Source organism: Eleutherodactylus coqui, chromosome 1, assembly GCF_035609145.1.
Source record: "Eleutherodactylus coqui strain aEleCoq1 chromosome 1, aEleCoq1.hap1, whole genome shotgun sequence".
NCBI classification, from domain to species: Eukaryota; Metazoa; Chordata; class Amphibia; order Anura; family Eleutherodactylidae; genus Eleutherodactylus; species Eleutherodactylus coqui.
The window spans coordinates 218,112,792-218,131,017 of NC_089837.1; the positions used below are offsets into that span (position 1 = coordinate 218,112,792).

An 18,226-nucleotide genomic window follows, 5' to 3' on the forward strand; every position below is an offset into this window, starting at 1 on the left:
TGCAAGGGAGAATGACAACTCAGGAACATGTTCAGGACATCCTGCAGCCACACGTGTTGCTGTCATGGCAGAGATTCCAAGAGGCATTTCCAGCAGGATAATGCTTGACTGCACACAGCAAGGCTGTCACAGGAATGTCTCCACAACATTACCACATTTCATTATTGGACGATCTGGAATGACAACTTCAACAGCATATGAGTTAGCATGATCTAGAGGATCAGTTACAGCAAATGTGGACCAATATGCTGCGGGATACCATACAGAACCTGTATGCCTCCGTATTCACCTGTATCACATCTTGCATCCAAGCTAGAGGTGGTACAACAGGGTACTAGAGCCTCCATGGCTGCCTGTATCACAGCTTGTATCCAAGCTAGAGGCTGTACAACAGGGTACTAGAGCCTCCATGGCCACCTGTATCACATCTTGTATCCAAGCTAGAGGTGGTACAACAGGGTACTAGAGCCTCCATGCTGGCCCGTATCACAGCTTGTATCCAAGCTAGAGGCGGTACAACAGGGTACTAGAGCCTCCATGGCCACCTGTATCACATCTTACATCCAAGCTAGAGGTGGTACAACAGGGTACTAGAGCCTCCATGCTGGCCCGTATCACAGCTTGTATCCAAGCTAGAGTCGGTACAACATAGCTCCTGTCTTGAAAAATGCAGTATAATATCTATTACGTTTATTTGTTGCCCTATTTTTAAATACAATGCATTGCTTTAGGCCTCCTGCTCATGGATGGAGCGGGACACGACTGCAATCTTATGTCGCGGAAATCCCGCAGGGATAAACAAAAAAGTCCCTGCTGGTGATTGTGGAAAAACACGATTTTTACCGTGTTTTTCCACGGTTTCAATTAACACTATAATAATAGAGACCTCCCGTCGCGGAAAAACGTGGTAAAATAGAACATGCCGCGATTTTTTTTCCCGCTGCGTAAATCCGCGGCAGAATCCCGCATGTGAGGACTGAAGCATTATGTTCAATGGAACGTGGCATAAATCTGACTGTGGGTATTAGTCCTTATGAACGGAGATAATTAGCATTTACTGTATTCTGATTGCAAACATCTCTTGCAAATACACTAGCTATTATTGAGTAATCAGTAGCTGCATTGTGTAAAACCCATGGATACATTATCACTCTCATACATTGAAACAGGAACCTAAAGTCATTGTTTCTTAACTGTCATTGCACGCCACTTATATGGAGAAGGTTACTGTATTCAGGCTACTAAGAGGATTGCTTGTTATCAAGCGAACACAATATGGGACATTCTATAAAGGTCAGTTCAATTACAACCGAAGGAGGTCTTACCAGACATCATGTGAAGGTCTTGTCTACAGAAGACATGGTCCTTGGAAGGAGGTATTAAGGTAAGTATGCCTTTTGGCTGAAAAGACATCACATATGAATGTTCTTATAGCTTCTTAAAAGGAAGGTATCATCAATATATATTTTTTTAATAATTAAAACCAGACATTGAAATATGTATCACTTTTCTTATCTTTTCATTTTCTGATTGTGTTTTTTTTTTTTCTATTGTCTGTACATGATTATGAGGGCAGTTAGCAGAAATTAGAGATTTGCTTTATAGCACTCTTATAAGCCAAATACACAAGGACAGGAGGGAACCAATTGATGTCTAGCTAATTTATCAAATATATGTAAAGAAGTAGGGAGCAGATGCAAGACAGTACAATTGCAGAATCAGACTGCACTATGGGATACATGCATGGGGACTGTAGACACAAAGCTGGTGTTTATTTTTTTTCATGGTTTTGAACAAAGGAAATTATTTCAGAAGTATAGAAATGCTTTAGATCAACTGATTCAAACATATCCTACATGGACATTAAGACACAAAATCTATTGTACACTTTGGTCTTTGAACTATTTTTTTGTCAACTGGCCACATTTGTGCCTGTGTAGTCTTCCAGATGATCACTCTTTTTTTGTAATGCATTTCCTAATTATGATAAGTCTTTGCTGCTTTTCTACAGTAATTAGACATTCATCCTTCAGAAAAGCCGGTGCTCAGGAATTAACTGTCCTTTTTCCCATTACCTAAGTAATTAGAATTTATTTGATTTTATTTCACTTAAGAGCAAAAACAAATAATTAAAGTGAATGATACTGAACACCAGTGCTGCTTAGTTTGTAGAAATACAATTATTTCAGAATTATTTGAGTCAGTCATTCTCCTGATTACTGCTGCTGACATTAATTACCAATGAATAAAGTTATTTGATAATTCCCTTTCTTTATCATTACACAGTATGGTCAAATTAGTCACTGAAAAGAACCCCCCAATTTCACTAATGACTTGGCTATTTATCAAATAGATTAGCTAATTGTTATTGCATATGCAGTTTTGACTCTTGTCGTTAAATATTAAACAGTTTGACAATGTAATGTAGAAAAACTGAGTTAACCTCAAGGCCTCCTGTCCATGGGCGAGGCAGAATATCAGGAGCAGGGGAGAGAACTGTCAGTTCTCAGCGGTGAGCCTATCTGACGGAGAATCGCTATGATTCACGGCTCGTGGACAGGTGGCTGCGTTACCCGCAGCCAGATTATCGCCACAGGTGACACAATGCACAATCGCCCGTGGACAGGAGACCTATGGCTAGTCTCATGTAGACGTTTTTTAAAAATGTGTCGTTTTACAGTGCTTTGGAATGACTTTAATTCTGCTATATTGAGTTCAAAACTGTTCAAGTGATTCTTAAGGCCCATTTAGATGGGATGAATGTCGGGCGAATGATGCCAGACACTAGTCTCTACACATACTCGCTCTTGTGCTGCTGCACGAGAGCTAGTATTGCTGGTTTACAGTGGAGTGGCTGCAGGAGATTTCTCTCTTTTCGCTCCCCCTCGCCCCTCTTCATTCACTTAATATAGCGGCTGTTCAGTACTGAACGGCTGCTATTCACACTGAATGATCAGCGAGCAGCTCATCGTCCATCGTTTAGGCTGCATAAACGATGGACGATGAGCAGATCGCTGATTGTTCAGAATAAACAGCAGCCATTCAGCACTGAATGGCCGCTGTGTAAGTGAATAGAGAGGAACGGGGGAGAGTGAGGAGTGAAATCTCCTCCAGCCGCCCCACTGTGAGCCAACGATACTAGTTCCCATACAGCAGCACAAGAGCGAGTATGTGGGGGGACAAGTGTCGGGCATCATTTGCCCAACATTTGTCCTGTGTAAATGGGCCTTTAGACAGGTGCAAATAAACACCACTGCTAATTATATCAGTAACCCGTATGTAAGATCATCTCTTCATTTCCCACCATCACCCACTTTCCCTAATGTTACAGAGCTATGATAGAAACTATTTCCTGACTTAGGATAAACAAGGCTAGGAAACAGCCCTTGTTACATCAGCCCTGTCCCAGGCAAAGAAAAGCCTTCCTCTAATTCTGCTAGTAAAAGGTGGTACTCAGGATTACATCATCCAACTCAGAGTAGGGCCCCTATTGCCTGTGGTTCCAGAGGGACCTCAATCTACCCTGGGGAATTCTCCATGTTGGGATCCCCTACCTCAGTGGGGCACCCCACACCCCCAACAATACTACACATGGATAAAATATTAGATGCCATTTCCTAACTCTTTAGCATACACAGAGAAATAACATTAGATAGGACATTATACAGAAGTACTGAACAGTGTAGATGTGAATCAAGTAGCTCTTGGACAGTAAAAAACTTATTATTAGCTTCAGCAGCAGATCTGTCTGTGTCCTCTTCATCACCCCTAACTCCAGAGGTGTAACTAGACTTTTCTACAACCACAGCGAAGGTTCGATTTGGCTGTAACCCCACCTACACACATATACCAAATCTTACCCGGGATTGCTTCTCTTCCAGTTAATGTAACCTCTTTCCTTTTAGCAATATATTTTATGTAATTAAACTTTAAAAAAACTTCTGATGTCACAGTGATCAAGTATTAATCATGGGGGTCCAGGTGCTGAGCCCCTTCCCCACTGATCGTTAGAATAAATAGGCAGAAGCAGTCATGTGAGATCTGGGCCCAATGGGCTCCTTATTCCTGCTCAAAATGGTGTACAGAGTCCATATAAAGTCTGTGGAGTCTGTTCAGCACTCACAGATCACAGACGAATGGGCACAGTGCTCAGCTGAGTGATCAGTGGGGCTCCTGGCACTTGGGCCACACTGACGAAAACCTCTGACACATGACTGACCAGTCAGAAGCTTTTTAAAAGTTTAGTTACCCTGTACATTTGAAGCCCAATTGTCCATGGGCAAATTTGAATTGAGGAATCCGTGCAGGAAACAATCCGTGCGCAATTCAATTAAAGCATGTGGATTTTGCAGATCTTTTGGTCCGGAAAACAAACTGCAGCATACTCCATTTTGTTGCGGTTCCTGCACGGACGGTTTCCATTGGAGTCAATTGATTATGTCATATATAGGAAAAGTTAATGGGTCCCAACTCGATTATTGAATTCTAAGTGCAAAAGAATTAGCGTTCAAATTTTACATACGGAATCTAATTCTCTCATTTTCCGGTGTCATAGAAACATGAAATTTGGCACGAGCATTGATTATGTCATAAATAGGAAAAGCTAATGGGTCCCAACTCCATTATTCAATTCTATGCGCAAAAGAATTAGCGTTCAAATTTTACGTACGGAATCTAATTCTCTCACTTCCCGATGTAATAGAAGCATGACATTTGGCACGGGCATTGATTATGTCATAAACAGGAAAAGGTAATGGGTCCCAACTCGATTATTCAATTCAAAGTGCAAAAGAATTAGCGTCCCAATTTTACGTACGGAATCTAATTCTCTCACTTTCCGGTGTCATAGAAACATGAAATTTGGCACGGGCATTGATTATGTCATAAATAGGAAAAGCTAATGGGTCCCAACTCCATTATTCAATTCTAAGCGCAAAAGAATTAGCGTCCAAATTTTACGTACGGAATGTAATTTTCTCACTTCCCAATGAAATTTGGCACAAGCATTGATTATGTCATAAATAGGAAAAGTTAATGGGTCCCAACTTGATTATTCAATTCTCGCGCAAAAGAATTAGCGTCCGAATTTTACGTATGGAATCTAATTCTCTCACTTCCTGATGTCATTTTATATAAAGGAAACGTCGCATGGTTACCTCCACGTGGTGTTTTCTGGGTAACGCAAAGAACCATGCAAAATGTTGAACATATGTTTTTCCTCGGTATCTCTAAAGTAACCACGACTTCATAAGATTTTCTGTGTGAACACCAGATAAATAGCAGTACCAAATTAACTCGGGTGAAGCCGGGTATATCAGCTAGTAAGAGATCAAAGCCAAAACACTGAAAATTAAAAACACAAAAGTCTTATTTAGGGTGGTTTCAGATCTGCATCTGTCCCTCAGTCTTTGTTTTCTATTTTTTTTTTAATAGACCCATGGACCCATGGGGAACAAGATATTTGTTTGCTCTCAGTTTGGGTTCAGTTTGACTACGTTCTATTCGCTTTCAGTTTCTCTAAGCGCAAAAAAAGCTCAGCTTGGAGCATTATTGTTCCCTTTTTAAAAAACGGAAATTGAATGGAAAGCACCTTTCTGTTTTGTTTTTGGCGTTTAAGTCAATGACAGAGGGAAGCAAACCGTAGGGCCTCCATCTGCTATCAGATTTGAAGGGATTCTTTTTATCAGGACATTGCAAAGCAAAAGAATCTTCAGTTCTTCAGTTTGTAATCAGTCCATATTCATTTAAACTGATCAGTTTAAAAAAAAAGACACCAAATGCATGTGTGAAACCATCTTTAAATGGTCACTAACTTTTTAAATAACATGTGCTCATATGACAGTCAATGTGATAACTAGCAAGAGTACAAATCACTTTATTTACCTGAAAGGGCATTTTTGTGCTGACAAATCACTCTAAAGTGCAGGCCTTCTAAAGGCCCTTTTACACGCAACGATTACTGCTCAAACATTTTCCAAACGATCAAAAATGAGCGGTACTCATTAAATGTAAAAGTGGGCATAGTGCATTTTTGTTGGAACTATGTATTTTAGCTCTGCATAAAATCCATTGTTCAGCCACTGAAAGACTGAACAAATACATTCCATTTTATTGCATTTTGCTCATCTTCCAAAAGACTTCAGAATACACAGTGTACTCTTTGTGTATTGCTTTACATACCAGTGCACTGTGTACTGGAGGAGAACAATGGAATCTGCTGGCAGATGTTTACTCAGCTGGGCATATGTTTAAACACACACTAGGCTCTGCAAACAACTCCTGGGGGGGCGGAGAGATGATTAAAGGTGCTTTTGCATGCAAATAAAGATGATAAAGTGTTAATGGCCATTAAAGCCATTAACACTTTATGCAAATACATTGCTAAATCTTTCAATCTTTCGGCCAATCTTTGCATGTAAAAGGACCTTAACCAGGGGCATAACTATAGGGGATACGGTCGCACCCGGGCCCAGGAAACTTAGGGGGCCCATAAGGCCTATCTTCTCTATATAGTGAGCCCAGTAATTTGAATAAAGAATTATAGTTAGGGGGCCCTGTTACAGGTTTTGCATTGGGGCCCAGAAACTTCAAGTTATGCCTCTGACCTTAACTTTGCTGTTTACTGCCGATTGTCAAGTGGTGTTATCTGTGTTACTAAGGACAGCAATATGGGAGAACAGAAAGGTGATCAGTTATCCTGCTCATGATTGAGAGCAAATGGGAAGGTGGTAATTCTTCATATAGTAACTATTTTCTGGGTACAAACAAATCACAGAAAAGGGAGATATAAATTCCTGTCACAGAAGATGGCCTTAATTATTAGTATATCGATACAAAATACAAGGTTTGCAGACAGGCAGATTGCTATATGGAGGAGCATTGCACAGGTGTGAGATACTGATGAACAACCACTCACACCCCTACCGCATATTTGGCACATACTAAGTAGCTACTTTGTATGTATTATATTTGTACAAAAATAATACTAAGGGTGCCTGACCAATTGATATGTATAGTGCACCATGCAAGCTTACAACCTATTAATAACCTTACATATGATTCAGCCCTGTGGGTTGCCCTGCATCTCAAAAGTGAACCACATTGGCACTGACACTCTGGGTTTCCCCAGCATTTAAAGCCAGACTGCTTGCTGTAAAATAAAATGAATAAATACCAATAAAGATAGAGGTATTGGCAGGAGCGTAAGTATAGAAAGCGCAGTCACACCTGGGCACATAGAGTCGCTCTTCCGGATATTGCAAACCAATGAAACTTTATAGTTTGGGACCCAGTTACAGATTTTGCACTGGGGCCCAGCAGCTTCAAGTTATGCTGCCAGAAATTGGGTAATATTTTGGCCCAAATACATAAGCTTGCAACCCACAATAAGGGTCCTCATTGTCTTGCAAGCCCATGCACTAACATTACATCAGTGTATTGCACCTGTGCAATGCTCCTCCATGTAGCAATCTGTCCATCTGCAGTGCTGATGGACGTGGTGCCTATACCCGCCCTTATGTGATTTTTTTTCAAATTTGTGAGTATACTGCATTATTTGTATACTTAAATTTGACTACGAACCAAAAGAAGAGTTTGCCTAGAGACTTTCTCCATTTTACCACCTTCTTCCAAATCAATATTTATGCTTTTGTATCTCTCTTTTATTCATCTACATGTATATGTTGCATTACTATACAAATAGGCAAACAAGGAAAAATACACAGTAGAAAAAGCACCATTTTTGTTTTGCTGCAGATTTGTTCCAAATTTTGTTATGAATTTCACCTTTTCCTGTTGTGAGTAGCAAAATCCACTTCAAGTTATTTTAAAAAGTTAATAAAACCCTAGATATCAAGAGGCTTCTTAAAGAGGTCTCCATTTTGAATGATCCCTATTTGTTAGAAGGCTCCCTTGAAAATTCGTTGATCACGAAGTGTCTTCCTGCAGATAAAAACAAGCAATCAGCTGTTATGTGTGAAGAGAACTGACAGTAAGTGTTCAAGTTGCCTGCAGCATCACCACAGGAAAAATGAAGTGTTATACAGGGTCGATTCATATTAATTATCTGTGGATCGGGAAAGGTCTAGTTCCTCCTTAGGGAGAACACCTAAAAGGTGTGAGGAGAATTCTAAGGCCATGCATGCTCTTGTAAGAAATATGCAAATTAGAAGATGAAACAATGACTCAAGACTCTGGTTTATATTCCCAGTCTTTGTTACAAGACTTGTGAAAAGGTGAGGACATTGACTTGCAGGTAAGCTGCCTTCTTAGTCTTCTCACATCTCCTAGATGCTCTCACAAAATATGAGATCTCACATACAGTAGCTATCACTGCTAAATAACATACAATATGGATGGACAACCATCTAGAGGAGGGGTTACCTCTTCCCTCCTATATTCCTTGCACATTTGTAGGTCTTCTAGCATTCTCCAATATTCACCATTAGATTGCTAGAAGTTGCTATATCTCTTGCAGGTAGGAGAACCATGGGCATACTTCGAATTCAAAGTATTGGATCCTTTAAACCTAGTTGACAGCAAAAGTAGCATATACTTGAGAAGCAGTATCATTCAGTGATAGTAGTGGCATACAGTAAGTCTTGTAGTATATTAGATCCTCTATACAAAGGGAACCCACATAACAAAACGACAGCCTTCTGCTACATTATGGTTTAGAGCACTCACTTGAGTCATTGAACATAAATATCCACCCTGCCTTGTGTTATACCTCCACTGACACATAAGGTCTTCCGCCAGCATTCATCGCATATAGTGAGTAAGAGCGAAGTATTACATTTTCTGGAGCAAAAAATCTGAAGATCCACAGCCATGATGCATTTATTTGCTAATTATTCACTAGATGATAAATAGCCACAACTAGTTTTTTCTTTTGCTCCAAAGAACCCTAATAAATGGTGAAGTTTCCTTTAGTATGATGGATTAAAGAGGTTCTCCAAGAAGAATACTACTGATGACCAATCTTCAGGACTTCCGCTTCTTTCTCTCCGACCTCTGTGTATTTGCAGCGCTGACAGCTTGTGCCCGCGCAGCTAATCGGTTGGGGTCCCGAGTGACGGATCCCAGATGATCAACTATTGATGACCTATCCTGAGGATAGATCATCAATAATATTCTCCCTGGAAAACCCCTTTAATCCTCTATATTTGAATGAAAATGCGTTAACATTAGCAACAAGTGACGAAAACCGCTAAAGTTGAGATCGATTTAACCTCATTATGTCTTTTTGTATGACTTCAATTTTGTCATGTAGTTGGGCAAATATGGCACAATATGGATGATGCTAAGTGAGAATGAAATGCTTGCTTGGTCTGTGGGTACAACCTTACAGATGGAGCAGGTGGTGCTGGAATGTTTGGAGAACTAGACGAACTCTGCTCTGAACTTATGGACTTCGCACAAGAGTAATCTGCAGAAACATAGAAGTACTTGTTTGGGTAATGGTTGATGGAGTCAAAGAACAAATGCCATGCAATTTTCACATTCTCTTTCCTGCATATAGCAATGCCACATAATTAGCTTGGGGTGATTCAGAAGAAAAGTCCTTAAAGGGAGTCTGTAAGCTGGAACATTCTGTCCAAACTTCAGGCATGTTATAGAGCCGGAGTTATATGGGGAAAGATTCAGTATAACTTGTATTTTATTCATTTACATCTTTTACCATTCTGAGCTGAACAGTCCAATGGGCGGTCCTATCAGTGATTGGCAGCTAACAGTGGATCACAGTACATATAGAGTTAGTTGTCAGTCACTGGTAGCTCCGCCCATTGGACTGTTCAGCTCAGAATGAGCAGAGATATAAATGAATAAAATACAAGTTACACTAAATTTTTCCCCATAAAACCATATATCAGTCTGCTCAGCTCCTCCGGCTCTATAACCTGCCCGTAGTTGAAGCTCACAGACTCACAGAAGCTGAGCCAGTGCCATCCTGCAATAGGAGCTGGCTGTTACTAATAGCCAGCCTCCTGCTGCAACAGTGGGAATACATAAGAACAGTGATCCCTGCTGTTTACCTACATGCCGCGATCAATGCAGATCGCGGCATGTAAAGGGTTCAGAGAAGGAGCACTAACCCACTGTCACATCATCGGATGCATTACCATGTCAACAGGATGCCAGATACTGGTGTCCAAGCTTGCCATTGCCTATGATTGCTATTGTAAGTAATAAAGCATTGTAGTACAGAAGTCTTGCAATGCATTATCAGGGTGTTCATAGCTGCTATTTTTCAAGTCCCCTACTGGGATATAAAAATTGTAAAGAAAATAAATAAAAGTAGTGTAAAAAAATAACAACCCTCCTTTTTTGCCCATTTTCCTCCATTTGTTTAAAAGCAACTCCAAAAACTACATATTTGGTATCATGGTTTCCGTAACGACCTTTGCACTAAATTGAACACACTTTTTATTCTGTACGGCAAAAAACAAAGGCAAAATGCTTATTTTATTTGTTTTATTTCCCAAAAAACACAATAAAAGTGTTCAAAACAGCTATATGTACCCCAAAATGGTACATGCAAAAATCAATCTGTCACAGAGCTCCGGCCATGGAAAAATAAAGTTATAGGACTTTAAATGCAAAGATGTAAAAATAATAATTTAAAAGAAAAAGTGGAAAAAAAAATTATGATAATATTGGTTTTGTCGTGATCGTACTGACCCACCAAAAAAATGTCATCAACCCCTTTTCACGGTACCAATTCTAGTATCTGAAGCAGCATATCAGTGGGGTCCAGGCGTAAGTCAGGAAATATTCTGCCGTTCTTCTGGATCTAATGTAGTGGATACTGTACACATGTATTTTACCAATATTCTTGTTTGCTATGTGCATAAGAGCCCATATAACATGATCAATTAGTTATTGGTCACATGTGTAATATGTAAAATGCCAGTGAACATGAAAACTTCATCTTCTCATAAAGTTGGACATTGTTATTTGCAGATTGGAAAATGTCCCCCTACCTCAAGTTGGAGATGAAGATATCCATATCAGGATGCTGGCTGCTCCAGTTAATCCTGCAGATATCAACATGTTGCAAGGTAAGCAGTTCACTAAGATCAGAGTGATTTTTTTTATAGTCTCATAAATTTAGTTTAAAAGACAGTTATTACAAAGGCAGAATTTTGCCAATCTCCCACTGAAATAAATTAGATCTTTGCCTGCAATACAAAGCCTGACCACTGCAGTGGGAACAGAGCTATCTGCTTCCTGTAGAAATTAGAGTATCCTAGCCCAGCAAACAAGTAATAGGCAGGGGTCTTGGGTGACAGACTCATGCCAATCTAATACTGATGGACTATCCTGAGGATAGGCCATTAGTAGGTTACAACTGAACACCCCCTTTAAATAGCAATGGCCTCAGGATACAATATTGTTAGCATGCAATGGTCTTCTCTTATAATTTGATACCAGGCTCAACATATAATGTATAGACAGGTCTGGAACTACGTCACATGGACTTTGCTGTAAAATCCAGCCCATACGCATAGACATTTCTGCTGAAGTGCGTGAACTGATTGGCAGTCTAATAGTGCCCCTCTACAGTATAGTGCAGTACTGCATGTTCTATGCTGCCCTTTACCTGTGCCAGGATGAGCTGCTCGTTTGGACACCAGTTGAGGGTGGATCAATTTAATTTTTTCGGAACTCTTCGTGTACTGTACAAACCCTGAAGAAGCTCCTGTCCTCAACATAGTAAGTGATTTACAGTTTCCAGCAGCTCTTTCCAATCATTATATGTAAGGATCTGCTTTATCTGCTTATTTTTATTTACTCTTCCTTTTGCATTACTTTTGATTGACATTTTGAAAGCTTTGGAAACAATGATCAATTTTCCATAGAGTTACAGCTTCAACATACAATTTTAGGACTATATAACTGTCATCCCAGAACCAATTATTATTGCATGTTGATAGACATTGTCTATATAATATGTACTGTGTTAGCAACATAAAGATTCACATTACTGAAGAATGTGTGGAATGAGCTCCCAGCACAGGATTGTGGCAGATCAGGAATTGGGAGCAGGGATTTCAATAATGCCGCAGGCCTACCAAGACCCAGCTCCTTAAATAGTGATGCATAGTTGTCATTTTATCATAGTAGGCCACATAAATATATAATAATAGATTTGCATGATGTTCCCCTATTGTATTATCTCACTATTGTCACACTTTGTGTTTTGGGGGGTTTGGTTTGGCAAGCACAAAATGTCTGAGATAGTCCAAATGGGGTTCAACTTTATTTTTGGTCACAAGCACTATCTCCACGATACACAGCCACATACAGCACATCGATATGTTCAACAATCAAGACAATTTCCTACCTATCTGGGTTTTAACTTTACATCATAATTCCCTCTTAGTAGACTTAGCAGCCCAAAACTTCAATTATCGCCCTACAGAGTTGGTTTCATACCACAATGGCACCCACAGGCTGTTGGCAATAGGTTTTCTCTTCTTAGATTGAGAGACTTATGCCTCTCTTGTTAAGCCCTCTCAAGTGTCTCATAATTGGCCTAATTAGCCAGCTCGAAAACAGAGAAAGCTCTGCCCTCCCACACAGATTGCCTGAAATATCTGTAATCAAGCCCCCTAGTGGCCCCCTCAGTAGTTGCACTACTATACTGTGTAATTTAATACCTTCTTATCAAGCTTTTTTATTTAGACTTCCTATTTTGATGCATTCTACTGACTATTGCTGATCCCTCCATCAACTCTTCACAGGGAATTACGGAATTCTACCTCATTTACCAGCAATAGGTGGCAATGAGGGAATTGGGGAGGTGATAAAAACTGGATGTCAAGTCCACAAAATCAAACTGGGAGAATGGGTTATACCGATTGATTGTGCCTTTGGTAAGTTAATGTATATTTATTTTATAGCAAAACTGATCCTGCACTGAGCAGGTGGTTGGATCCAATGACCCTGGAGGTCCCTTCCAACTCTACCAGTCTATGATTCTATGATCTTTTTTAATTATATGCTTGTGTGATTTTCTAAATAAGCGACTCTTCTTTCATAACATCTAAACTTAAAAAGCAAATAATAATAATATGCTTTCACGGTTTTTAATTGCATCAAGAGGAGAGTAGCCCTTTTCTTAACTTTTTAGTGATTTTGAGTTCCACTGTAGGAGGACTTTGCCATTTCCTATTGGTGGGTCAGATGCATGCATGAACCGTGTTGGCAATTTCTTGACTCGCTCCAATACGATCAGTGCAGATGGGTTGGGTCTTGTTCAGAGACAGGGTTGCGAGCTATCTAACTCAGTGTCCGGTGTGACTCAGGTTATTACTATCTGACACCCATTCTACCATCAAGGTTGGGTATGTTTGTAATTTTATCTTTCCTCTTATTCTCTGATAAGATTTTGATGCCCCTGAGAAGGGGACTAGGAACGGAGCTTCTGAAACACATAGGAAAAGATTTTAAGGAAGGAACAACTCTTAATTTAATGGCTGGAGTAGTGAATCTACTTGCACTGTGGGCCTCTAGGTTTTGTATTTGCCTAGTGTAATATGAGATAAGGATAAAGGTTTTATTAGTGTCAGCAAAGAGGAAACTAGATTTGTGTCACAAATGTTCCTGTGGGTCATGTTCTGCCACCCATATGTTCCACTATCTAATGAAATACTCTATGTGGTGACTCCGTGTGGTGAATATATGACCCAAGTCACTTCCTGTTCATGAGGGTTCTTGATTTTTTTTTATATTTGTGCTAGTATAGTTATCAGCTCTCCTTTTTTAGCTGTATTTTAATAAAGGTTATGTTTTCCTATACCATGTCTCTCAGTGAATACTTGAATTATAATGTGTGTTGTTTCTTTTGTCAGTCACATCAATCATAAAAGTAATTAGTTCCTTCTTAAAATCTGTATGTGGCTTATCTGCAGACAATCATGTCATAATGGAGCTCTAATGGTCTTATATGACATCACGGATGGTAAAATGAAATAGTTATAAAATAAGTAAAAAAAGACAGAATAAAATAAAAATATATACATAAAAAAGAAAATGTCCCGCTGCTGATGTAAAAAAAAAACAAGTTTACTCCCTTGAAGCTTTTTTTTACATTTCGGCTATACGAAAAATATCTGAGAGGTGGGGAACCCATCTATTTGGGGAACAGGTGTTGTCCAACAAGCTTTACGTAAGTCAAGAACTAAATCCATCGGACAACTTAATGGACAGGTGACTGAACGTGTGTAAACCTCCATTCTCCTGTGGATATGTCTTAAATATCTGAAGTGGGAAAACCTCTATAACTGATTGCAGGTTGTTAATACAGTAAATCAAATTAAATGCATTAATACTTTTTAGCTGGAGAGCCCCATTATGTTGTAAAAGCAATTAAATCCTCCTACTCGACAATAGTCTCTTTCTATATACACTAGTTATGATAAAACTGATTAACACAGCGCATGATTCCATAAGAGATAATATTGTGAATGCTCTATTAATTAGTTTTCCATTTTACACTATTTCCTTTACAACATGGCCCTCTCATTCAGGATCTGCATGCGTTTCTGTTTTATTGCACTGGCTGGTTGTCATTGGATTTATATAGTCAGAACAGCTTATTATTTGCAAATGAAATAGAAGAGGAGTTGGTAATTGCCTAGCAAAGTCATAGAGGAATATAAAGGGACTAGCAAGGTCTAGGCAATATCCCTGAGCTACTGTCACATGAAAGTGATCTGGCTGAGACGTGTCCACATCATACTGATCCCAATAAGCCTCAGATGCGAGTCAGTAAACGCCTGCATCAAATACAAGTGCAAAGGCTCTTAGTATGAATTAGATGCTAAACAATGTTTCATCCTTAAATCGCACAGCAGGATTGTTTGTCATTTTCCTTTGATGCAATGACGAAGCGTTTATTCTTCATCACATATTTGTTTTATAAATTGAATCCATCTGTTAAAAAACAAGACAATTCAATTATTATAGTTTATAGACTTCAGTCCATTCTGTCCTCACTCTTTATTAACATGCATTTGGTGAGTTGCTATAATTCTCTTCTGAACATTTTGGAGTATGCCAACTTTGTTTAATTGCAGCTTAAATGAAATATCACTTTATAGCTGTGACAAATAGTTTTCGTTTCAGGGCTCTTTACATATATATTTTTTTTATGCTTTTGTTTCACAGGCGGAGATATGTAACCAGATTGCCTAACATTTACGTAATGCCTCATGCATACAGGCAAAGCGTTTGCATCAAGCCCATATAGTGGTACAGTTCCATAATACAGTATCAGAAGCAGTCTGTGGCTGCAGTATAATGCCTCTATATAGCTCTGCAAGGGCAGCACAATGGGTAGACTACAAGGGCCACTGAGGGAGGGGCACAATTAATGGAGTAAAACAAAGTAGATCAATGTTCTGCCTTTAAATTTCTCTGTACAACCAGTTGGATGTCATGTCCAATCAATTATTTTTATTCCCAGGGTGTAATAAGTGTTTCTCTAAGGATTGAGAGGCATATTCTGAAACTCATACCTTCAGATAATATCTCCCACACCAGTGGGACAATATTATAGACATATTTAGCCATAGAAGAAATCTAAGAAGAGAAAACAAGAAATGGGTTAAAATGAAAAAGTAAGCCTTTCTTACTGGTCAGAGCCCTACCAAATTGGTCCAGTGCAGGAGCCCTGATCCCCACTGCTCTGGTCCTATAAGAAGCATCACTAGTCATGTGTCGTTCATTGTAAATGTGACCACTCAGCCAATCACTGGCTTCAGTGGTCAGATGCCATTCATTAAGCCAGTGATTGGTTGAGCATTCATGTGCTCATTGTAGCTTCTTTTGGAACTGGAACAGAGTAGCGGGAATTAGTGGGGCTTTTCTGCTGGACCTCTGATTGGTGAGAATGACCTATTTTTTTTTTTAACTCATTCCCTGTACATAGAATTTTTTTCTCTCTGTCAGTCAACAACTTTAATCTAGCATCTGGTGAACTACAGAGCCTTTTTTCTCTTGGATTCCACATAGATCAGAGGTAAAAAAAAAACACAAAAAACTGAATGGCTCTGTTTGAGTGCAGATCAACTGGTAAAGAAATGAGACCATGTGCCTAGACAGGTAACTTAATCTCAACAAGCTACTTTAGTAGGGCCTAGTACTGAGAAGATTAAAGAGCATACGGCTGCTTGGAGTATTTCCCCAACATATACCTTCGTCGGAAGCCTCTGATGTCGGCCACACAATCAGCAGCCATTAACATATGTTGTAGCATAACAGCCCAACGTATGGCAAAAGGACTCTCTTTTGGAATACTCTGGATGCATGTCCACAGGGAGCTTTCACTGTGCATACGCCAAATATAAGAAGTAAATGAATTATGGGCAGAGTGTTATGTATGTTTTCTGGAAGATAACTGGGGAGGCTGTATGCTTGCAAAATTTTAAAGTCTTTATTCCTCCAATGACATAACAGCAGCAACGTTTCGACCAAAAAGGTCTTTGTAGACTTCTGTACGAAACATTGTAACCATAAAAGAGACCCTTGATGCTACCCCTAGTTCTGAAGGTACACTTACAGTATGTATGTGCAATGGAGTATACAAAAGCAACAGGTGCTGCTTCTTTATTAAGTGTGGGATTATGAACCGGAGACTTAGTGTTTCACTACTAATTGTGGAGCTAACCCTTCCGAACCTTATTGATATCTTGGTAATAAATATGTACCAGCAGTACAAATACATGATATTTGACATAGAGGCTTTTCTCCTTTTGTTCCTTAGTCCAGTTTATAGTTATTACTGTATGTGAAGGAGGAGATGCCAAAAGTCAAAATCTGACATTTGGTTTCTAAAGTCATCAGTACTAGGCATTCAAAACTTGATATTCAGATTGGTTGAGATGTTCTACAGTATCTCAAATACTGTGCCAACACTTACTAAATTCTCATTAACTTCATGTGAGCAAATACTTATAAGGTATAGGACTTCCTCCTCTCCATAGCAAGCAGGCAGTTATTTGCCTCTGTTCAGTTTATTAATGACCATTGCTATCAATCATTTTACTTTCCATCATAATTCTTCTTTTAGTGTCAGGCAAATAAATGTCAAAATATGCAGAGGCGTAGAGGTATCATCAATATAAGCAGCTATAATTGTATTCATAAAGAGACATGGGCTGTCATCCATTAGAACTGGAGCCTATTATTTTACTTGGTGGTACTTTTAATAAAGAATATCCAATTTTAGGAACATCTGAAATGAAAGTGTCACAGCTGTCAGGAGGAGACAGCTGTATCTCATCTCTTGAAGTAAGTAATCTTGAGGAACACGATAGACAATATCCAGTCAGCCAACTTCGGAATACTTTGTGCCATCATCAACTTCTTTCTAAGGAAAAAAAAAATGAATGGGGTTGATGCAAGAAGCATATCAGGCTTATTTGCTATATTATTTGTGGAAGCACTGTAAATATATGCAGTAAATTGTAGGTATATACTGTAGCGCCTCTCGATATTTGAAGCTCAGGAGGAAATGTGTATCCTCCAGATATACCAATAACAAGAAAATAATATCATTCACAACATAAAATAAAATGTTCAAGCTATATAGAAATCAATAAGCACATAGCAATGCTGTAACCATTCAGCAAACAATACAGCACAGACATCAAGCTGCAATATTACTTTCCAAATCCAATCTATTTCATGCTTAAAGGGATGTGGTACTGCTGAGCTGTAATGTTAAATTACTTTGAAATTCTCAGTATTTAATGCTCTGCACATACAATGAAAAAAAAGATATGTTTTCCAACAGTAGTCAAAATGAGTGTTGAATAGCGACAATTACAGCCTAACAGACATTCCTAGAGCCAACAACTCTACGTGGGCTCTTTACTACGTGGTAGAATTCTGGAACTGTTGGAAATCTTTACAAGTTTATTTACAAGATTAATTTCTTAGAAGATATCATAGAGAACATATAGCATATATACGTCTAAAGCCAGAGGAACCTTTCTCATGTCTAAAATCCCATGGTAGATAGAAGCCTATTCAAGATGTCCAATTCAGAATTCAACAGAAAATACCCCAGTTGGCTTCCATATGAAACCAGAAGCATACTGAAGTAGAGAAGGGTCATATAGATGTCTAAGGGTTCTCTGTTTTGGCTCTGTAGAGCTGGTAGGTTGTACCGAACCATAATATGGCCATGGGCATGATTCTTAGGCTACCGACCCAC

At 39.2% G+C, this 18,226-nt stretch overlaps 1 protein-coding gene across 1 annotated transcript in view; it reads left to right on the plus strand.

Annotated features, from left to right (window-relative positions):
* The first annotated feature begins 1,214 nt into the window (after positions 1 to 1,214).
* LOC136611333 (enoyl-[acyl-carrier-protein] reductase, mitochondrial-like) overlaps positions 1,215 to 18,226 on the plus strand; it is a 52,409-nt gene continuing 35,397 nt past the window's right edge. The window contains exons 1-3 of the mRNA XM_066590859.1: positions 1,215 to 1,384; positions 10,963 to 11,060; positions 12,747 to 12,878. Of these exons, the coding sequence (XP_066446956.1) occupies positions 1,215 to 1,384; positions 10,963 to 11,060; positions 12,747 to 12,878 (400 nt within the window). The remainder of the gene's footprint in view (positions 1,385 to 10,962; positions 11,061 to 12,746; positions 12,879 to 18,226) is intronic.